Source organism: Leptonychotes weddellii, chromosome 9, assembly GCF_054177405.1.
Source record: "Leptonychotes weddellii isolate Sample4059 chromosome 9, ASM5417740v2, whole genome shotgun sequence".
Classification (NCBI taxonomy): Eukaryota; Metazoa; Chordata; class Mammalia; order Carnivora; family Phocidae; genus Leptonychotes; species Leptonychotes weddellii.
The window spans coordinates 120,289,996-120,313,398 of record NC_138377.1 but is presented as its reverse complement, the minus strand read 5'-3'; the positions used below and the strand labels follow the sequence as shown (position 1 = coordinate 120,313,398).

At 50.0% G+C, this 23,403-nt stretch overlaps 1 protein-coding gene across 4 annotated transcripts in view; it reads left to right on the top strand.

Annotated features, from left to right (window-relative positions):
• Positions 1-23,403, top strand: part of NTRK3 (neurotrophic receptor tyrosine kinase 3) — a 382,724-nt gene that overhangs the window by 103,609 nt on the left and 255,712 nt on the right. For all 4 annotated transcript variants that reach the window (XR_014148812.1, XM_081831657.1, XM_081831659.1 and 1 more), the window contains 6 exons: positions 2,935-3,003; positions 12,142-12,299; positions 13,048-13,190; positions 13,631-13,772; positions 14,232-14,528; positions 22,190-22,213. Coding sequence is in view for 3 of the 4 variants with exons in the window: in XM_081831657.1 (XP_081687783.1) it covers positions 2,935-3,003; positions 12,142-12,299; positions 13,048-13,190; positions 13,631-13,772; positions 14,232-14,528; positions 22,190-22,213 (833 nt within the window). In the remaining variant the exon portion in view is untranslated. The remainder of the gene's footprint in view (positions 1-2,934; positions 3,004-12,141; positions 12,300-13,047; positions 13,191-13,630; positions 13,773-14,231; positions 14,529-22,189; positions 22,214-23,403) is intronic.

Genomic DNA, 23,403 nt, shown 5'->3' with positions numbered 1-23,403 from the left:
CCCCCCTGCTTCTGAGGGCTTCGCAAATCTGGAGTTCTGGCTGCAGACTCTCATGGGGTGCTGCTCAGTTTTAGCACTGGGGGTTCTGTTCAAGAAGGTGCTGGAGTGAGGAGGAGACCTCATGGCGGGCGGGCCTGTGTGACCTTGCCTGCCATTGCTACGGTTGTGCATAGAGAGTGAGCTGGGAGAACAGAACAGAAGACTTCTATCTGCATGAAGCCTTCTACCTTCGCTCACATTTGCTGAAACCTCACAGAGGCTCAGGGTAATGGGGACTCAAGTGTGGTACCGAAACCCCGTGTCCTTGTCCCCGAGGTCTGAGCTCCAGATGCAAACCCTAGTGTAAAGCCAGCCACTCGCTGGGCATGTGCACCTGATCCCCGCTCCACCCTCCTGAGCAGGAGGTGGGTCAGGGGAGCTGTGCCCCAGTGGTGTCCTTAAGTGGCCACCATGCAGGCCTTCCTTTATCACCCCTTTCCTCTGATCAGCGGGGCATGGAGGAAGTTTGCAGGCACAAGACAGACTGGGGGTAGGGGTTTTGGGAAGCTGAGCATGTGGACAGGTTAAGGTTTAAGAGGTTTTGGTGATTCTCATGCATTAGAGCTCTTCCTTCTGCGGGCAGGAAGCGGGGTATGGGGGTGTCTACCCTAGACAGCGCTGTGCGGACTGGAGGACTCTGTAAGGAGAGTGTTGGGTGCAGGGGGAGTGGAACAGGAAGCCTCGGGACCTCTACCTGTGGTCCCCTTCCTTTGTCCATCAGTCCCCTGCACCCGCAGAAAGGGGGCTGCCTTTCTAACCTAGTCACCAGCTGTCACCAAGGGTGCGGCCGCCTCCGATGTGAAGGGGAAGCCCTGTCCCTTAGGTTGTCCTTGTGTGTGCCGTCTGTTCCCCGTGAAAGCTCTACGTGCCGTCTGTGATCCCACCAGCCTGGACGTCCCCTATGACCGCCAGACCCAAGTATCCAGCAGGCTAGTTGATTTCTCTCTCTGGATATCTCAAACTTAGTTTTGCAAGGGGAGGCTCATGATCTGAACCCCAGATAGGACCCTTTTACAGCCTTCCTGGTCTCATTAAATGATCTGGCTGCTTGCCTGGTTGCTGGCATCTTCCTCCCTCCCTCCCAGACCCGATCCAATAGGAGGTTCTGGTGGCGCTCTCCCCACCGTCCCCACCCCCCCCCCCGCCCTCCTCTTGAAATCCACCTGCTTCATTATCTCTAATCCCCTTCCTCAGTACTGCAGCAGCCTCCTAATTGGTCTGCCAGCTTCCAGTCTTGGTCTCTTACTTTAAGAAATGGTGATTAGATTATGCCACTTCCCTACTTAAAGCCATCCAGTGCCTTCTCATTGCTCCTTAAAATAAAATCCAAGGTCCTCACCATGGCCAGCAAGGTGGTTGTGGCTGTCCCTTCTCCTCCTTACCCCGGACCACTCTCCCCTACCTCCTTCCCCACTGGCCCTCTCTCTGCCTTGCGCCCACTGCCCAGAACACCCCAATGCTGGCACTGGCTCATTCTCGCTCTGGCCTCAGCTTGATGCTACCCTCTTGGAGGGCGCCACTCTAAGCACCTGCATAAAGGAGCTGTCTCCCTCTCCTACATCAGTGATGACATCACTTTGTACCCTTCCTTCTATTCATGGCAAACTGCAGTTCTCTTGCTTATTCATTTGTAACTTGAATGTAGGTTTCACAGGGACCTTCTCATTTGTCCGCCCTTCATTCCCCCAAGTAGCCTGTACTTGGTTCCTCCCCAAGTATCTGCTGTAGAAATCAGCTAAGTAGAGGTGCGCGCGTAAGTGTATGCGTGTGCGTATAAACAAGAGTCTGCGCTTGTGTTTATCACCCGCGTGTTTAATCGACACCAATGCACACATGCTTGTGTGTGTGTGTGTGGATAGAGTTTGACCTGTGTGGCATCCGATCTCATCAGTGCGGGAGTAGTGTTCCTGCAGGGAGGGTCACGTCCACTCCAGCCCTGTCTCACTGCTGCCTTGAAGGGCTGTTACCACATCAAAAGTTGTTTGTTGAGCCTGGCAACGTGATCACCGTGGGCGTGTTTCTTCTATTACTTGGAAGACTAATGGCTACTCCTTTCCCCTGTACATCCTAATGAAAACAATTAAATAGCCATTAGAGGAGAACAGAAGTGTGAACAAAAGGCTTATGTCTTGATCGTGGATGGGCCTCTTTGCTGGGGGAGGGACTGGGTAGAAGAAATTGTAGGTGACCTGCAGGGTTTTTTTCCACTATTGTGAATGTTAAGAATGCTTGTTGGTAAAAGGGGACGTAGTTTCACTTATGCAAGATGAGTAAGTCCTAGAGATGTACAGTACGGCATAGTGGGTCATTAACAATACTGGATTGTATACCTAAAAATGTGTTAAGAGGTTGTATCTTATATTAACGGTTATACCAAAAATAAAGAGGGGGGGGGAGGAAATTTTTTAAGTTGATGGTTAAGTTTATGGCATTGTTTATGGCGACAATTTCATGGGTATACACTTACCTTGAAATTCATCAAAATGTATACATTAAATATGCACAGTTTTTTTTTAATGTCCGTGACACCTCAATAATAAAAATGAAGAAGAACGCTTGTTGGCTTGTGTATCTTGAGAGCTCTGACCCCCTGTGGGAGGGTGGCTTCCAGAAGGTTCCCTGAACCTTTATTTGTGATGAGAGGATGTGGGAAAATGACCAACAATTATTATTATTATTTTTTAACATTTGTAAAATCTCTCCCTTTCCTTTTCTTGAAATCCTTTCCCAACCTGATCTGGGGCCTTGACTCCTGGCAGATACATCGTTAGCAGGATGGAACAAGGGAGAAGAACAACAAAGCCAGGCTCCCGTGAAGTAACCAAGCTTCCTACCAAGAGCATTACTTATGCCAGATCTGTCCCTTAATTTCCCCTTTATTTGTCACTCTTGCAGAAACCTGTCGAGTAACCGGCTCACCACACTCTCATGGCAGCTTTTCCAGAGGCTGAGTCTTCGGGAATTGTAAGTTCGGTCTTGAAGGCCATCCAAGTGGTAGAGTGGTGGTAGAGGCTGGGTGGGGAGAAATGTGGGGTGGTGGAGCCACCTAAGGTTGGGCATGCACTTGAAGGGGCTCCTTGGGTTGGGTGATGTGGAGTGTACCGTGTTCAGTGAGAGCAAAGCATGCTCTTTGTTGTTCGATTTTCTGATGCTCTTTCTGGCACATTTCTGAAGAAGACCGGAATCTTGTCTCTGAGCAGGACCTAGTTCTGTGATCTGTAGGTAACTAGTAATAATAGTATTTATGTTTATGATACTACGGAGTACTTCAATTTATAATAAATAACATTCATAATATATGCTTTTATGGAGATTATCAGGTGTGCTTTCATTTATATGACCTTAGATTTATCATCATGAAAAAAATAGATATATCATCTTGAGCATTATGGGAGAGAGGTATTTCTTCATTTTAAGGTAAGGGTTCTGAGCCCCCAAAAGGCACATGAGACACAGGCAGGATTGCATTGTTAGGGACTGGCCGACTTAGGACTTGAACCCAGGCCTCCTTACTTCTGATTGCATGTCCTTTCCATTCCTCATAATCTTTTGTCAGCCTATTTGGCTTGCGTTTGGGCATCCCGATGGTGGGGGCTGGGAGGCAAGTCCATATATTTATTCAATCTGCCTGTGGACTGTTTGGCCTTGCTACCTTCCAAGGCTGATCGATGCACCCCTATCCCCTCCAGCCATTGTGTGCAAACCCTTGTTGGATGGATGAGTGAAAATTCCTGACCACTGCTGGAAAAAATAAGTCGTGTTGATGTGTGAGTCATCAGGGTCATCTCTGTGCATGAAGGACAGCATGTTATGTTGAGGGAACAAATCAAGGAATAAATTGGAAAGGAATTGAGGCATGGATGAAATTAGGGAGTCAGGGTTCCAGAGACACTGCTCATGTGTTCCCTTTTACTTAGTGACTCAGATCCAAATTCACTGAATGCAGATTGCTTTACTATCTTTACCAAGAGGCAGTAGCCTTGGATCTCTGCCCATGCTGTTGGCCTTTCAACTTGTCTCCCCTCCACCTGGGAAGACCTGAGTTCACGGATGAGTCAAGATCCTAGCTTTTCCAACCCAGCTGGTCAGGGAGGGGAATATTTACATCCAGTGACCCAATAGCCCAATACTCTGTGATGGCCTTATATACCCTACTTATCCTCATGGACCTGAGTGCCCCTGATTCTTTGAAAGGCCATTCTAGGGCCGGGAAGTACGGAGGTGATCTCAACAGTGTTGGAGAGTTTAGGATAGTACTGCTGTGGGTTGTCTTCCTTTCTTAGGATTTTACTGCTCCTTCTGGGCCACTCCTCTGGTGTGGCCACAGTAGATATAGTGACCACAGTTCTTCAGCCACATAAGGCTTAGGTACATCGATTAAAAACTACCTGAGCTTGGAAAAAGGTAAATGTATACTTTTTGTTTCTACAACACTGAAAACCTAGATGATGTCACAGACGTCACTGACAGCTAAACGTCTGACCATTAGACTTGATGCATTGTATTCATTCCCATCTTTGTAGGTGGAAAAAACCTTAGCACTAAATGAACAGGACTGCTAAGATCACTACTAACAACGATTTCTGAGATCTGACTCCATGCCAGGCACTGTGCCAAGCAATCTCTCGAATTATGTACATTCTTTAATTTAATTCTTGTAATAATTTATCGAGTAGGAATTACTACTATCACTTCACATTCAGGGACACTGAGGTACTTAGCAAGGTTAAGTATCTTGTTTCGGGTTACCCATTAGCCAAGTGGTAGCATATGGACTCAAGGTCTTGACCACTCTGCTTAGCTGTCTCTCAGCCTCTTAAAACCTGTTTCCAATTCAAGGGTCGGGTCTACAATAATTCTCAAAAAGTGCATGATTCTTACGTTGCCCTAGATCTGATCAGGGGCTCTGCCGTAAAGGAGCTAACTGGGGGCTCTCTTTCTTGGGAGTCTCATGTCTGCTTCTCCCGGAATGCCTCCCCCTCCATCTGTAGGCAGCGAGGGACAGCATCTCTCTGGGGGACCTCTGGGGTCTGCAGTTGGCTGAATTATTGAGAAAACGTTCAGTGCTCCTTCTAAAAAAAATCACTGGACGTGAGATCAATGGTGTGCTGCCCTGGTGACCTGTTTCGTGAAGTTTCAGAGACAGTTGTTCCGTGGCTATATATTTAAAGAAAATGTCAGATTTATCTCAGAGGATCATGGGATTCTGCATTCATCTTTGCCCGGGATCGATACACCGGTGAGCTAGATGTGACTTATGGCAGAATGAAGACATTCCCTCCAGTGTGAGTCAGTGTGTGAGGGCCGCCATGTCCCAGGGTATTTTATTTCTGTCATATTGTTAAATAAGAAAAAAATTACATTGGAAAATAAAGAAGCCCCCCTCTAAGGAGCACTTGCCCTGGTAGGGGTCTATTTTTTGAGGAGGAATTGAATGTTCAGAGTGGAAAATCTATCTTTTGGCTGGAGGGGCCTCATGTTGGCTCTTCGCTGTGGCTGTGATTAAAATCCAAACAATCCCAGTTCCTGGCAAATGGAAGAGGGGTTAGTATTTTCTTGTCCGACTTCCTGATTAGTCCACATAGCGCCATCTGTCACGAGCCTTCTAGACTGCCAGGGTCTGCCCAATGGATCCTGTGGGCTGGGGTATGGGGATGGGTTGGGTATTTCCAGGAAGAAAGAATCTTGGCCCTGGAGGAGAGAGGCCAGGGGGAGATGGCTTTCTGTGCCGTGACGGCCAGAAGATCACAAAGCCGGAGTGTGAGTCTTTGAGCCACCTTCTGCAGGAATAGAAGGGGCAAGCTAGGGTCTTCTGTGATTTCTCAGCACATTTCATTCTGTCATTGAGGATCTCTGCCTACCCCAACCAGACCCTCCCCACTGGAGGATCCCTGATACAAGAACGGATGCTGTTGGGATTCTCCATTGGAAGGGCTGAGTATCTATGACCTTCTCAATAGTAGAGATGGAGACAAAAGAGCTGTATATTGAGCACCTATTATGAACAAAGTCCTGTCTCATCTTTGGAGCAACCCCCCATGGGAGGTATCATTATAACCAGTTTTACGAATGAGGGATTGAGGCTTGCCCAAGTTAAACAACTGGTCCAAGATCACAGAGCTTATCAATGGTAATGGGAATTCATATTATGATAATTAGCATTACCACCATCCAGGTCTGCTGTTTCCAAAGACCAGCGCTCTTTCCTTAAACAACTCCGCAAACTTCCCCCGCCTCCCGATACTTGCTGTCTCCTTCTGGAAAACACTCTCATGATGGTGGCTTCCTGAGGAGAATCACTGAGGAAAAAAATAACCCAGACAAGTTAGCATCTCAGAGCCCTGGCCATGTGCTGGAGGCTTCCCTTACTCATTTCTCACTTCCGTTTGTCAGATGAAAGATAAGGTCTTGGCTGAACACCTGGCCCATTGCCCCTCACCAGTCCAGGCTGTGTTTCTCTTATTGAGAGAACTGGAAGCATCCTTCAGGACTCCCTTTGGAGTACTTCGCACTGTATCAGTGGCAGGGTTTTGCAGAAATTTGAGTTGGCATTGCACGGTTGCTCTCAGAGGTTTCTGGTTATAGCAAGATGGTGTTTTTTTTTTTCCCTTATGGAGAAAACTGAAACTGTCTGTCCAGAAATCAGAGCAGGAATCAAAGAGATTGTCTTAGAGATAAAGAGTGAATTAGAAAGAAAAGAAGCTTGGGTTCTGAATCCCATGATGCAATTTGCAAAGGCAAGAGGCAGCAGAGGATATAAACCCACAACGCAGAAACCTTCCAGAAATACCCTAAGGACCATTAGTGTATCTTGAACAGGCTTCTCTTAATACCCTGCACGCACAGAGCAGACATGATTAAAACAGATTGGAATATTTCATTTTCTTAAAGTAAAGTGATAATTACCTCTGGTATAATTTGCAGATTTAATCAACTTGGTAAAATATTAACTTGGTATCGGGGATGGGTTTGGGCTGATCCTGGCACTTTCTTTTCTCCCAGGCTTGGCCATGACCGCTTTCCACGGCTCTCAGAGAAGTCCCTGAACGATCGTGTTAATAATAGTGTTACTATAATAATAATTTCTGGTCTCTTTATAGCCCCTTTCAATTCACAAAGCATGTTATCATGTATTATCGCTAATCCTCATATTAACTTTGTTCAGGAAGAGGGTTGAGCGCAATTACCCCCATTTTACAGAAGTTAAAGCAGAACCTTGGGGAAGAAGTTACTGGCCATATTAGTTTCCTAGGGTTGCCTTGACAAATCACGACAAATTTGGAGGCTTCAAACCATAGAAAGTGACTCTCTACTCTTCTGGAGGTCAGAAGGCCAAAACTAAGGTGTCACAGGGCTATTCTCCCTTCAAGAGGGTCTCAGGAAGAATCTTTGCTTACCCTTTCTGGCTTCTGGTGGCCCCTGGTGTCCTTGGCTTGGGTCAATGCCACCCCCATCTCTGCCTCTGTCTTCACATAGCTGTGCTCCCCGTCTCTGTGTCTTTGGCTTCTCCCCTCCTCTCTCTTATAAGGACACCTGTCATTGGATCTGGGGCCCACCCTAAATCCAGAATGATCTTGTCCCATGATCATCCCGTGATCCTTCACTTGATCACATCCACAGAAGACTCTATTTCTAAGTAAGGTCACATTCGCACGTCTTGGGGTTGAGGACTTGCCCAGATCTTTCGGGGGAGACACAATTCAGTGCACTAGCTTTGCCCGGCGTGATCGCTGGCTCCACTCAAACCTGTTGTTTGTGCACTTCTTCTGCCACTATGTTATTTTCTCTGGGAGGCCAGCGGTGATCATCACTTGGACCTCTGGACAGGCTTCCCTGGTTGACCGTAGATCTACACCCCTTCCCCATTTTCTGCGGCCGGCCCCAGGAGGGGAGAAGGAAGCCAGAGGATGTCTGGAGGGGAACCAGTGTTTTCTACATACACCGCCATGGCTTTGGCCGTGGGGCAAGGCGTCTGTGTGTGCCTGGATGGGGCTGAGTTAATCTGCAGGATGCCCCTAGGGCCCTGCGATTAGGCCCCAGGCCATGCTGGGGCAAGGGCTGGGTGTGGGTTAAGCTCTGCCCCGAAGCAGCTGTTGCTGTATTATTCATGGGGCCGCCTGCATTATTGATGGGGCAGGGAAGCCTTACTTCAGGCTCCTCGACACAGCGCCCGGAGCCCTGGCCGAAAGCCCCTCTTCGAGACACCTGACTTGCTGGAAGAACAGGTGGCATCATGTAGACTGAGGGCTGCCCTTCTCTGCTTCTGGCCCACCTTCCTGAACCCTCTCTCGTCAGGATGTGAAGGCTACGGTAGGTCTGCTCGGTGGATGGCCAGGGCACCCGTCTTCAGACTCAGCATGCTTTCTGTTGTGTGTGTGCGTCTTGCCATCTAGGAGGAAAGTCCCAAGGGAGAGGGGAAAAGCTAAGGTTTCTGTGCGGTTTTCAGGAGACTGTGGTGTGGAGGAAGGGCCGGGTCTCGTGGGGCATCCCTTCTACGGGACCAAGTCCTAGGGGAAAAGGATGGAAGGGAACAAAAAGCCGTTAATGTGCTTGTGTCTAGACGTGTCATCCCACCTGATTCTCCCACCAGCCTCAGCACGCTTTGGCACTGTCAGCCCTGCGGGGGCCACCGAGAAGTCAGGGGACATAGCTGTGCGGGGCTTTGGGCAGGCAGGACTCAATAAAGCACATGGTCTTGAAGCAGCCCAGCCCAGCTCCTCACTTGCTAATCTTTTCCACTGAGGTGGATAATTTGTATTTTTACAACTACTTCATAATGAATGACCACATTTGTCAAGCGAGCATGTGGGAAAACCCAGGCTGACCTGGTTCAGTTTGCATATATGCAAACATCTGGACCCTCAGTATCTTTCCAGCAGGGCTGCCCGGCCTCCCCTTGCCGCCCTGTGATGTGAATGCAAGCACAGATCCACGTCCTCAGGCCTTCCTGTCCTCTACACACTGGGCAGCCTAGTTTGACCTTCTGCTTTTCCCGAGGAAGCCATCAGCCGCCTCCCCCACTTACTCCGATGGGAGGGTTCAATGGGGTGGTGCGCGGAGGGCATTCCGCATGGTGTTGGGTACGTGGTAGGTGCGACGCAAATGTCATTCCATTTTTATTTCTTAGCTCTCACTTTCTCCTGCCTGCTTGTTTTCTCTCCTCTCTGTCCATTGTCTCAGCCACGGTGCCATCTTGCCTTCCTGCCTGGGGCAGACGCCTCCAAGACTTCCGGGCCTCACGCTTCACCTTCCTCCTCTAGGACCTCATCCCGATTCCTCATACACTGAGCCTCTTCCTTTCCATTGGTTCCTTCTCTTCTGTTTTCCGCTAAAGACACGTCTCCCCTCCATTGATTTCCTGTCTCCTGGAGCTTAAAACCTCGGTGTCATCCTCCAGTCTTCCCTTCCGCCTCCAACAAAGCCCCAAATACCACCTTGTCTTCTTTACCACGTCTGTTCCATCTTTCCTTCCCTCTCCCCTGCTTTTACCAGTCTCCTCAAGACCCTTATTAATGTGTCAAGCAGTTCTCTCAAATGTGTCAGGGTTCCGTGGGGTCCCCAAGACCCTATTGGGGAGACCATGAGGTAGAATCTGAGACATTACTTGCCCTTTTCACTCCCATTCCCCCGAAGGTGTGTAATGGAGTTTTCCAGAGGCCGCTTGACTTGTGATAACACCGTCACTCTGGTGACGAATGGGACATTGTGCTGATGTGGTGTTGTGTTTTAAAATTTTCTCTTTGAATTCCAAAATGGTAAAGAGGGATAGGTGTAATCTACATACACAAACACTCTTTGAGGCCCCCAGTAATTTTTAAGAGTAAAAAAGAGTTCTGAGACCAGAAAGCTCGAGAACAGTGACCTTGAGGCTGCCGGCCTCCACTACCCGTGCGTGAATGAGGGAAGACGCCCCGTCTGGGTGCATGTAGACCCGTGGCAGGCACCCGGTCTGGTCAAGGCGTGCGAGTCAAGGATTTCATCCCCCATTCATCCCTTTGCCTGGGTGCTTTGAGAAATGCACACACTTCATGCACCATACTGTTGGATAACTCTTCTTACAGACCTGCTTCGCTCACATCATTGTGAGCTCCAAGGGCCTCACTGGCTCCCATTGCCCCCTGCATGAATTCCAAGCTTGTTGATGTTTGATGTGGCCGTGAATGTCCCTCACCATCTGGCTTCCACTCTCCCTTCCAGCTGTATTTCCCAGCGCTCCTCAACATGAATTCTGTGCCGCAGCGCAGCTTTTCTTTCCTGTTTTCCTATCTCAGCCTCCAGCGTCGCCATGAACTCTTCCCCTGGTCTCTGCCCAGGAGCCGCAGAGTTGGGGGTCGTGCTGACTCCTCTGCATCTCTCCTCACACCCAGCAGTGCCTTGCATGGGATAGACAGGGTGGAGAGCGTGTGGGGTCTGGAGTCCAGCAGGCTGAGGCTTGCAGCCCTGCTTTGTCGCACCCCCAAGCCCAGGGACTTTGCACACGTGACTTAACCCCTCCGAACGCACAAGGGGGGGGGGTCCCTCTTCTGGACAGGGACAGTGCTGGCTGTCTCCTAGGGTGGCTGTGGGAAGCAGATGCTCCATGAAAGCTAGGTCTCTTCTCCTTTTCTGAAAGAGTGCAGGGAAAAGCCAGCCTACTTTTAGACCGAGGGGGTATCATGCAAAGGTGTTGGCACCTTCTACCTGTGGTGTCCCACTGGCTGGGACACACTGATTCTTCCTCCAGGCTCTCACTTTTTCCTGAAAGCTGATCAGTTCTGATGTATGCCTAACTGCTTCGGAATTCTATCCCTTGTCCAGAATATCCTGGGCCTTGGTGCCCCTCCTGCTGGGCACCAATAGATTCGTCTCTTTTCTGGTCCAGCAAGAGAACCACGTTCCTCCTACTGATCCAGGAATTTAGATTTATTGGGTGCCCTTTACTTGAAGAGTCTTACATCAGTGAATGCCATTCATTGTCCCCCTAATGGGATAAGCCCATTTAGAAGGGCAGGGACTTGCTCTCAGTCACAAGGAAAGTCAGTGGAGAAGGAAGGCCTTGAACTTGATGCTTTCTCCATCAGATGCTCTTCTTCACCAAATTATGTGCTCCTGGAGAACAGAGACTCATTCACTTCTGTATTAACAGCACTCAGCTCATAGCCAGACATGGAACAGGTGCTTGGTAGGATTTTGTTGAATTTATGAAGAATAAACTGGTCCCAGGATGGGCTTTGAGCAGATCTTGGAAATCGCTAAGCACCTACTCCGCAGGGAGAGTAACTCTTTCCTTCCTCCTGCCCTCCCTCCATTCCCTCCTTTTATTCATTCAACAGGTATTTATGTTCAGGCTCAGTTGTAGATCCTGGCGATGTAGCCGTGAACCAAACAGGCAATTTCTCTGAGCTCAAAGGAGCTTAATTTTTATTTGAGGAGACAGATAATAAACAAGCAAATGAATTTTTAAAGTGATGCTGGGCAGTGACAAATACTCGAGGGGAGAAAATAGTAGGGCGGGGACTGGGCAGCACTAAGCTAGGGTTTGCTGGTAGCTTACTTAGAGCAGTGGTTGGAGATGGCCATATGATTCTTTAAGAAAATGAGATAGCCAATCTAGCGGGTATGTTATGGGTAAGAACTGTGCAGGCAGAAGGGACAACAAGTGCAAAGGCCCTGAGGCAGGAGCAGGCTGGTCATGCTAGTGAACTTGACAGACGGCAAGGTCAGTGTGGCTGAAGCAGAGGAAGGGGGTGTGAGGTAGGAGATGAGGTCAGAGAGGTGATGGAGAGCAGTGCAGAGCCTGTAGGCCTTTGACCTTGACGTTCAATGAGATGGGAAGCCACTGGAGGGTTTTGAGAAGAGGAGCATCTCAAGCTGACGTATTTAAAAGGGTCTCATTGAATTAAATGGAGTGGATTTCTTTTTTTTTTTTTAAATGAGTGTATTAGTGCAAAAACTAAATGACTTCCTGCACTTAGAAGTATTTTTTCATTTATTTCGAGACCTTGCTAAACCCCTTCTCTCCCTAATCCCTGACGAGCAGGTGGGGCCGTCCCTCCCAGCCGTGGGAGGGAGCTGGGCCGTCTTTGGTTCAGGAGGTCCCTCCCCCCGTCTCCTTGCCCACAGGAGATTGGAGCAGAACTTCTTCAACTGCAGCTGTGACATCCGCTGGATGCAGCTGTGGCAGGAGCAGGGGGAAGCCAAGCTCAACAGCCAACACCTCTACTGTATCAGTGCCGACGGCTCCCAACTGCCCCTGTTCCGCATGAACATCAGCCAGTGTGGTGAGTGAGCTGCCTGGCCCCGGCAGGCTCCGGGGAGAGATCCCTCAGCCCCTGTGCAGGAGCCTGGGAAGCCAGGGCCCTCTGGTCCCCACCCCTACACACACCCCCGGCCTTGAACTCTGCATTGGGTGCAGATCTGGCTTACCGTTGACCTCCTCGGTCATTCTTGCCCCTCCGTGAGCCTGGAATGAAGACAGGGATTAAGTGGGCCCCTTCTCAATGGACCGGAGTCCTTTCTCTCTGTGAGTTACTTGTCAACCACATCTGAAGGAGTCTATCTCAAAGCGTGGGCTCTGGACCTTCTGTATCAGGAGCAGCTAAGGTACTTGTAGAAAAGCAGATTCCTGGGCCCAACGGACTTAATGAGATCCCAGAATGTCTCAGAATGGGCCTCAGAAATCTGAATTTCTAGCAAACTCCTCATGGGAGCCTGAAGCAGACCAGAGTTTGAGAGCCAGTGCCCAAAGTGGAAGATGCCAGTTGACCTCGTTGCTGGAGCTACATTCTTTGAGCACCTGCCCCCCCCCCCCCCCCGCACCCACTGCCTGCCTTGTGGGAGAGCCCAGCTGAGCTGAAATTCTGAGCTCTGGCATCGGCGGGGAGGTGCTGGGAAGATTCTGGGACTTGGGGGCCTTCCAAGAGCTTGATCAAGCAGGTTGTGTTGAGAAGTGCCACCATCGACCCCAGGGACAAAGTTTTGGTATTAAGTGTTGGCTTATCTTTTCACTCATCCTGTCCTCCCTCCCAGACCTTCCCGAGATCAGCGTGAGCCACGTGAACCTGACCGTTCGAGAGGGTGACAACGCTGTCATCACGTGCAATGGCTCTGGATCACCTCTGCCCGATGTAGACTGGATAGTCACTGGACTGCAGTCCATCAACACCCACCAGGTAGGGGCCCTAGGCTCCAGCCCCATCAGGAGGCTGGGGAGCCTTGACCTCTTAGTCTAAATGAGCTGAATCATGACTCAGAAGCAAGAGATGTGAGGAGAAGGAAGAAGAGGGCAAGTCTGTGCATACTTGGTTCTCATCCAGCTGCAATCTTTTCTAGCCAACCTGACCTTCAGCATGCTAATAAACTTCTCTGTACCTTAGTTTTCTCATCTGTAAAACGGGTCTAATGCTACCATTCACCCCATCGGGTAAATGTGAGGATTTCCTGAGCTCTTGACTGTGGAGAGCCTGGTGCCTGGTCCATGTGCATGAGAGGAAGAAAGGCCTCCTTCGCTTCCTGCACAGTTTTCTTCTTGATCCCTGAAGGCGTCTGGGAGGTGGGTGAGGAACCACCTTCTAGAAACTGATTGTTGGTTTTTTTTTTATTGGGGTTTTAGACAAATCTGAACTGGACCAACGTACATGCCATCAACCTGACCCTGGTCAATGTGACAAGCGAGGACAACGGCTTCACCCTGACGTGCATTGCGGAGAACGTGGTGGGCATGAGCAATGCCAGTGTGGCCCTCACCGTGCATTGTGAGTAGCTGCCATCATGGAGGGGGGCCGCGTAGCGAAGGGGATGGTCGTGCGGGGCGGAGGGAGGGAAGCAGGGGTGCTGGGAGGGCAGGACCGAGCAAGCCAGTCCTTGGCTGGTAACCCTGTTAATCCCTGTCCCTCAGAAGATGGGGTGCCTCCAACTCATCTACTCATCTCTGTCTTCACGATACCCCCACGCTGGCCCCCGTCTGCCTTCCCTTCGCCTCCTAGCAGGTCACGGGAAGGGGCCCTCCAGTTGTGGTGGACCCCGGGAAGCGGGGGTGAAGACAGCCCTCTCTTGCCCACTCTTGGGAAGGTGGCGGGGGAGCCTCTGATGCCCTCGGTCCTCTCCGAGCTGGATGGGGGAAGAACTGGGAGCCCCGTTCTAGTGTCGGGCGGGCTGCTCTGGGGCGCGAGAGGCTCTGCGTGCTGGGAGTCAGCCGGCCCGTGCCCCCGCAGACCCTCCGCGCGTGGTGAGCCTGGAGGAGCCGGAGCTGCGCCTGGAGCACTGCATCGAGTTCGTGGTGCGTGGCAACCCTCCGCCCACGCTCCACTGGCTGCACAACGGACAGCCGCTGCGGGAGTCCAAGATCACCCACGTGGAGTACTACCAGGAGGGCGAGCTGTCCGAGGGCTGCCTGCTCTTCAACAAGCCCACCCACTACAACAACGGCAACTACACGCTCATTGCCAAAAACCCGCTGGGCACAGCCAACCAGACCATCAACGGCCACTTCCTCAAGGAGCCCTTCCCGGGTGAGGGTCCCGCAGCCTGACGGCGCCGACTCCTTCCGGGAGGGGGCGGGGTGGGCGCGGTAGCCGGCCAGAGGATGCGGCGGGCCTTGACCTCGTGCTGTTGTCTCGGGCAAACCAAACCCAGCCTGTGGCAGAGTCAGCTCCCGCCAGCATTTTGCGTAAACCAGAGAAAGGCTCCGTTTTTCCACGGCTGTCAGAGTGAAAACCAAGACCCCCTCAGAAACGCGCAGTTGTGCACACAGGGACGTGCCCTGTTCTGGTAGAGGAAGGGCCTGAGATCTGGAGGAGAAAGACAGAATCTTGACCCAGTCCTTTAGTTGTTGCGAAACTCCGGGCACGATAGTTTGCTTTTGTCTGAGCCTCAATTTCGCTCATCTGTGCAATGGGCATGATGACACTGCTCCTTTAAGACTCGGGACTTCTGGTCTACAAAGCGTGCAGGCTTTGACTTATAACGATGGTTCGATGACCTTCCATGCAGGGGTCTCTCTAGTTCAACCCCATATGTAACAGACGTGTGAACTGAACCTCCTTCTACTTGCTGGTTGGTAGCAAGGCTTGGCGAGGGGGTAGGCTTCCAGCTCTGACCTTGCTCTCTTGTTCTGTGGTGCGCTTGGGTGGGGGGAGTATTTGATGCCCTCAGACTGCGGGGGCGCTAATGTCGAGCGGGCCAGGGGTAGTAACTGAAGGAATGAAAGAACTTTGTTTGACTCTTTGTTTGACTCTGTCTGGGCTACAGTATTTCCAATACCTTCCTAAGTTGCAGGAGAAGAAAACCCTCAAAGAGTTTACTGTACGCGGTTGTAGCTTCTCTTGGTGGGTTCAGCAGTTGATGGCGTTGTGTCAATGAAACCGAGCATTGTTGATGACCTTGGTGATTTCTGCTGGGAACAGGCTGGATGACCTTCAATCTCCAGGACTCAGGGGTTCTAGCGAGATAAATAAAGGGGAGTGAGAAGACAGATCACACACACACACACACACACACAGAAAGGGGGGCAGCAACAGACAGCACGGTGCCCCATCCACTTATGTGAAGGTGACTTCACAGCTCACATGTACCAGGTTGCAGCTCCAGGAGGCCTTATTTATCTCAGTGCAAGGAAATTCCTCCTAGAAGCTCCGAGAGGGAAAGCTACATGGGAAGCCAAATTCTTGCCACTGAGGTCCAGGGGAGAATGGTGGTACGCCGTCGCTCAGGAGAGGGTCCAGAAGGTGCTGGTGTTTAAGACCTTGGCGGTCCCATTTGGTCCAGCATTTCCAGCATCATCACCAGCACGCCCAGTAGAAGGCCTCAGGGCTTTTCCCACTGTGAGCCTCACCCATCTCTGCTCTGGGAGCTCGAAGAGTCCCTGCCACTCTGTGGAAGGAGAAGATTTAGATGCAGAGATTCTTTGCACTCCTGGGCCACACAGGCCTTGCTGGTGTGAAGGGCTAGAGAGGTCCCCTAAAGCAATGCTTGTTTCCAAAGGGAAGCTGCTGGGGCCTGGAGAGAGTGGGGAGCCCTGGAATGCTCTGGAGGGAGGGTGACCCACTCTGGGCTCCTCCCCTCAGAGGCTGTCCTGAGAGCAGTTCTTTGTATCCTGCCAGCCATACAGACACGCTTTTTGTCCCCAAGAGACATAGCAGCTCCTTGCCACCTTATCAGCTCCCCTTAGGCCAGTGGTTCTTAAAGAGGGGTCCCCGGACCAGCAGCCTCACCATCACCTGGGCGTGTGTTAGAACTCAGATTCTCCAGCCCCACCTGGACTTGCTGAGTCAGAAACCCTGTTTGAACAATCAGCTGCCATGCTGTTTGGTGAGCTCTGGCCCCAGGAGGTGGGAGGCAGGAGAGAGTCACAGGGGAGCTCCAAGGGAAACAACACACCCCAAGGCATCTTCCTCAGACCCAGGTGCACCCCGCCTGGGCCGCCCTGTGCGAAGTTTTGCTTGTTTTATGAACCTGAAGGACTCAGTGGGTGATGAAAAGGCAGTGACAGGGAAACGATGGGCCAGTCGTGTCAAGTGACAAAACGTCTAAATGTTCAGGAAAGTAAATTATCTGGAGGTTCGGACAATAAACCTCATCCCTGCCGAGCTCTGGATACAAGGCTGTCTGTGGATTCCCGCGCTTCTCTTTTGCCCTGAGCATGTTGCGACATCATATTTATCATAGCGACTCCTCTCTCGCTCCCAGGCGAGCAGAGCGTAGAGGTTAAGAGCGAGGGTTCTGAAATCAGGCAGATCGAGGTGCAAATCCCATCTATGACCCAACCGGACAGGTGGGTCTGGGGTTGGTGCGTGGTACGCAGCTGGCATGCAGTGAAGGACCATCTCTACTCTGCCTCTACTTTGCCATCTGTGGAATGGGAGCGAGAACAAAAGCTCCCTCCCTAAGCTGCCATGAGGATTTAAGTGAAGTATGTTAAGGGTTTAGCTCTGTGTTGAGAGAGAGGAAAGGCGCACCAGCTGTCAGCTATTGCTAGGATTTTTGGGACAGAGGGATGCAATAAACGTAGGAGTTCTAGAAGCAGCATTCTCTGGTCAAGCTCGTCAGTTCTACCAGATAGGCTCTGGGCAATGTCATCTGTAGGCCTGTGGAGCCAACCACACTGCCAGGGTTCAGAGTCTCTCTAAATCGCTCATCAGCTTTGTCATCTCAGGCATATTACTCAGCCCTGTGCTTCTACCTCAAAGGCCATGAAGATTGGTTCACACACAGTGGATTCATCCACTGAAAGTGCTTACGACAATGCTTGGCACAGAGTAAGCACAGAGTTACTGTTTGTTTTTATTTTTTTGAGAAGCACACCCAGGGGTGACTGAAAGGGAATCTGTTTGGGGGGCAGAACAAGATCTGAAGGGAACCGTCTCCTTTTCTGATTCTTCATGGTCCTGAGACCCCTGGGAGAGATTTGATTGGAATGAATATATTTAATGGAGCAATCTGGAATGAATGTATTTAATGGAGCGATCTGGAAATGTAGAGGCTTCCATCAGTAAGGATTTTCTCCGAGTAGGACGTTAAAATGAAAATGTTCTGGAAAAGTCTTTTTTGGTTGTTGTTGTTTGTTTTTTTAAATTACACATGCTATACAAATGTTGGATTTCCTTCTACATTTCCAGAGAAGGGCTAGAACATTCAGCATGGCATCCAACCTTGATGAAGGAGGTCCCTGCAAGGATTGGTTAGGGAGGTTGGTTCTAGAAGCGTGGAGCTAAATCACTCTTTGGTGTTCCAGGAACTTGGGCTGCCAGAGGGGTCTGGGCATAAGAGTGGGAAGCCACGAGGCATCAGGGATTCATGTGTCAGGAGGGGAGGAACTGGAAAGGCTGGGGGGGTGACGGCAGGGTGGGAGGTGGTAGCTAGAAGGTTGTGGTCTGGGAGAGAATGTGAAGTTCCTTAGATGATGATGTGATGGAAGGAGGCATGTTGCCAAGGGGGTGTGTGTGTGTGTGTGTGTGTGTGTCTGTGTGTGTGTGTGTTTTCCTGCGCATGTGCAACAAATACCTGAGACTACTTGACGAAATATTTAGGAATAAGTGAGCTGCCGTACCTCTTAAATTCTCATTTTTCACTTGGCCAGGAAGTCCAGTTATTTCATGGAGATTTTTACAACAGCAGAAACCAGAATTCCCTCAGGACGCTGGGTACAAACATTGGGATAAATCACTGCCCCAGCGCCCTCAGCCTCGGTCAAGGCTGGTTTCCTTGCCCTAAGGAACTGGTGGAGCTAGAATGTGGTCCCAGGCTTCTGGGCAGGATGGGCGGTGTGAGCCGATCGATGCCTTGGCTCAGCCTCCCCTCTGCCTTCTCACACCTAAACCCGGAACATCTACTCTCAACCGCACGTCTCAGTGCACCTCTTTTTCTGGACACACGCTGCTGCCTCGCTTCTCCCTTCTCTGGACCCCACTGGCTTTTCCCATAAGGCCCTTCTTGATGAGTTTTGGGACCAGAGGACATGCGGTCTGGGACTGGGGTGGTGTGCAGTCAGGCCCACCCCGTTCGTATTCAAGACAGCACCTTGGCATATGGATCCCATTGTCCTTCCCAGCTGCTGGTGGGGTAGGAGGTGAGGAGCATTCCTGGGTACCATCCTCTTCCAGTGCAAAATTCTGAGCTCCCCCACTGGTTAGAGGGGACCCAGGAGGTCTCCGTGTTCCAAGGCTCATATGCCTCCCGGATGGATGAGTGTCCCCAGGCTCCAGCAAGGCAGTTAAGCACATAGGCTGATTGGGAGATTACAGGGTTCATAGACTCGGCCAAAACATTTGCCTGATGTGAGACTATTCTCTAATAAACAGGAGCCTTATGGGAAATATGCAAATCAGCGTTAACTGTGAATTGATCTGGCGCCTGTCTTTCCTCAGGCTCTGAAGCCAAGGCTAGGGCCCCCTCTCCTCGATCCTCCCCACACATCAGGCACTTGGTACCTGCGGTTTACAAGAGGGTGGTAGCATGAAGGGCAGGCTCAGGGGTTTGGAGAAAGCTCTGTTGGTCTTCCCCAGATGACACAAAATGGACAACACACAAGCCAGCTATTAACGGTGCATTTACTGTAAACAGGATTTTCTCTAGACTCCTTCACAGAAAGCATCACTTGCCCCACAGGTGGTTAGAGAAGAATATTTGCTCGTGCGTATTAAATAGAGCCATAATTACAATGACTGTGAGAACTTAGCCAACGGCCTGAAGACTGAGGGATGGATGGATGGATGGATGGATGGATGGATGGATGGATAGATGAATGAATTGTTCTTATTTTTCAGGGTATAGTAGGCTTGTGGCCGCAGTACGTGTAACATAATGCAGTGGTTCTCAAAGGGACCAGCAGCACCAGCATCACCTGAAATCTTGGTAGAAATGCAAATTCCCAAGACCTTCCCCAGACCTCCTGACTCGGACACTCTGGGGTGAGGACCAATAATCCATGTTTATGGAAAAAAAAATTTTTTTTAGAAAAAAGTTTTAAGATTTTTTTAACAATCATCATTTTGAAATAGTTTTAAGATTTACCCCCTGGGGGCACCTAGGTGTCTCATTCAGTGAAGCATCTGCCTTTGGCTTGGTTCATGATCCCGGCATCCTGGGCTCAGTGGGAGCCTGCTTCTCCGTCTCCCTCTGCCCCTCCTCCCTGCTCGTGTTCCCTCTCTCACTCTGCTCTCTCTCTCAAATAAATAAATAAAAATTCTTTAAAAAAAGATTTACCCCTCAAAAGTAATAAAATAATACAAAGAACTTCCTTATACCCTTCACCCAGCTTCCCCAAATGGTATCATCTTACGTAAGCACAGTCCGATGTGCAAAAGCAGGATATTAACACTGACACTATTATCGAATCTACGGACCTGTCTTTTGTCCACTGCTGTCCTCTCTTCTCTAGGACCCAATGCAGGGTCATACACTGCATTTAGATGCCCTGTCACCTTATTCTCTTTCAGTCTGGGACGGTTCCTCAGTCTGTCTTTGTCTTTCATGAGCTGGATAATTTTTTTTTTTTAAGTTGTATTTATTTGAGAGAGAGAGAGAGAGCATGTGAATGGGGTGAGGGGCAGAGGGAGAGAGAGAATCCCAGGCAGACTCCCCGCTGAGTGCGGAGCCCGACGTGGGCCTCGACCCCACGACCCTGAGATCACGACCTGAGCTGAAATCAAGAGTCAGACGCTCAACCGACTGAGCCACCCAGGCGCCCCAAGCTGGACATTCTTGAAGGATACTCACTAGTTACATTGTAGACTTCCCCCAATGTGCGGTTGTCCACTTTTGCCTCACAGTTAAATGCCCGTTACACATTTTTGGCATGAACAGCACAGAAATGATGCTGGGCTCTCTCAGGACATTACAGCAGGGGTACATGGTGTCTACACCACTAGTTCCTGGTGATGTGAATTAACTCTGTCACCAGGTTGCCATGGTATCTGCCAGGGTTCTCCACTGCGAGGTGATTTTTTTTTTTTCCCTTTGTACCTAATGAGTATAATGTTTCGATACTTTGTAAATGTCTTGTGTCTTATCATGCTTTCACACATTAATTTTAGCATTCATTGAGGATTCTTGCCCGAAACAGTTATTACCGAGGTATTTGTCAATGGTGATTTTCCTCTTTCCATCATTCCTTCTACATTTGTTAGGTGGAATTCTACTGTAAGGACGAGTGTTCTCTTCTTCCCCTGTTTGTTTATTCAATTGCTTATTTACATTGGTATGGACTCAGGAATGTTTATTTTGTGCTATGACTTATAATCCATGTAGTTGGCTCCAGCTGCCATTAGAGAGTACCACAGACTTGGTGGCTTAAACAAGAGACATTTATTTTTCTCGCAGTCCTGGAGGTTGGAAGTCTGATCAGGGTGTCAGCAGGGCTGGTTCCTTCTGAGACCTCTCTCCTTGGCTTGCAGGTGACTGTCTTCTTTCTGTGTCTGCACGTGGTCTTCCTTGTGTGTCTGCGTCCTAATTGCCTCCTCTTACAAGGAAACCGGCCATATTGGATTCGTGTCCACCCTAATTAGTTTATTTTAACTTAATTACCTCTTTAAAGACCCTGTCTCCCAATACAGTCCTATTCTGGAGTACTGGAGATTAGGGCTTCACCATATGAATTTTGGGCGGATATAATTCAGCCTGTAACAATCCATGGCTGTCTTTATTTATTTTGTTGCTTAAATTGTCCCAAATTTGGTCATTGGGAGCTCCTTCACTTTGGCTCCTCTGTTCTTTTCCCATGCTCCCGTTAATTTGGAGCACTCTCTTACTTTCTAGTACCACACAATGTTCCAGACACATCTTGTACTTTCTCTGCCCCAGGCCTGAAATTACTCACTTTCCCAAGGAGCCCTCATTCCTTTTATTGGAGAACGGTAGTGATCACCCTCTAGATGATTCTATTGCGTGCTAGAATTAGAGAATCTCTCATGGAGTGGTTAAGAGCCCAGACTTGGATTTGAATCCAGCTCAGTGTCTTCCCTCGTTGAGATTCAGTTAATCAATCTCTAGAAGCCTGTTTCTATTTCTGTCAAGTGGGGATAATGCTCTCCAACTCCTCGGATGGTTATAAGGATCAAGTGATGTGTTACATAAAGCATTGAGCCCAGCCCCTGGCTTATAAACAATGTCTAATAATGATGAACTTTCACCATTAGCTGAGCCATTTCTGGAGGCAAATATCCAATAGCACATTTTCATTTGGGGGATGGGCAGGTTCATAGAGGGATTCCCAGGAACATCTCAGGCACCTGCTAGAATAAACTCTACGTATCAATTTGAGGAGTTCTGTCTTGGGATCATAGCTGGCATTTTCAAGAAAGGTCCACCCTGCAGCATTTCTTCTTGGCTTTGAGGTACCACCAGCATCCCCAGCACTCTGGGTACCTGAAGCGGAGAGGACTGTGGGTGAGGATTGTTCTAGATGTAATTTTCCATCTCATAGACCCAGGGAGGCTGGGCCACCTCCCTCAGAACCAGGAGCTTTATCTCTCATTCCTTCTCCACTTGGAAGACCACCCCCTGGAAGGGTAGTGTAGCATGGGGGAGGGGTGATATGTCAAGGATTTTAGTTTTCAGTTGCCAGGGTAACGGGGCATTCATGGTGAGTGGGAGAGGTCGTACCTGTGAGGAAGATACAGCTCATCTGCTCTGGTTTTTATGACACTTGTTAATTATCTCTTTATCTTTTTTGCAGAGAGCACGGATAACTTTGTCTCTAGTAAGTCTGCTTTACCTTTTGCTTTGAAACTGTTTTATTCTGATACTCTAGGTCATTACTGACTCCACATAGCCCTCTTTCCCATTCCATGGCCAGCCCCAGACCCCTGGCAGCTGAGAGCGTCTGAGGGAACTGTGAAGGGGAACTGGAGAGTAGAAATACTTCTTGGGTAGTTCCATTTGCACACCTCTTGGGCTCCATGCCTCAGTTTCCCCCAGGGCGTTCCCTAAGGTCTGAGCATGTTGTGGGTCTCCCTGCCTGGATGGGAAGGGGTGGTGTCAGGAAGGACATGGGGTTTCCCATGCCCAGGTAGACCCGGTGGTCATCTCAGTTGTCCTTGTGGAGAGAAGGGGGAGCCTCTAAGCCTGTGTTTCTCACCTGCTCTGAGGGCCCCAGAATCTGGCTGGGGACTCCCTTGTGAGTGATTTACAAGGTCTCCTGATAGGCTTGTGTGTCCTCAAGTGGAATTACTATTTTTTTAAGTAGGCTCCATGCTCAGTGTGGAGCCCGGGACGGGGCTTGAACTCACAACCCTGAGATCGAGACCTGAGCTGAGATCAAGAGTCAGACACTTAACTGATTGAGCCACCCAGACGCCCCTAAAGTGGAATTATTGAGGCTCAGTTTAAAAGCAATCTGGGGCTAGGCCTAGACAACCCCCCTGCAAAATTTGGTGTTTTGCTCAAGGGCTGTGGGGAAATCTGTATTTATGGCTTTTCCCTTTCTCCCCCATGGGAAACTAACAGCAACAGCCCTGTCGTTTCTGCCCTGTGTGTGGTCTGAGATAGTGAAAGTCCTATTGAGGACACCCCTTACTGTTGGGCACGGATGTGCAGATCATCTGTGATTCCTTCATTTGTCCTTGGTTTGAGAAGACTTGTCGTCTCCCAGAATGTGGGAATTCTGAATTGGGGCCGTTTCGTGCCCAGGAGGTGATTTGAGATGGAGGACACACTGGCTTCCCATCCAGGCCTTGCTGGGAAAGGTGGGGTTTCCTGGTCAGATGGACTGGTAGCTTACCTTGGGCTGCCACTGTGTTCTGAAGTCTGTGGTAGGGGAGTGGACAGTGGGTTGTTCCTGGGGCCGTGGGTCTCCTGGTGTCACTGAGGAGTAAAGAGGGAGAAAGGAAGGGCATGGGAGAGCCAGGGACAGGCAAAGGAGGGCCTAGAGCAGAGGGTAGCCGAATGTCA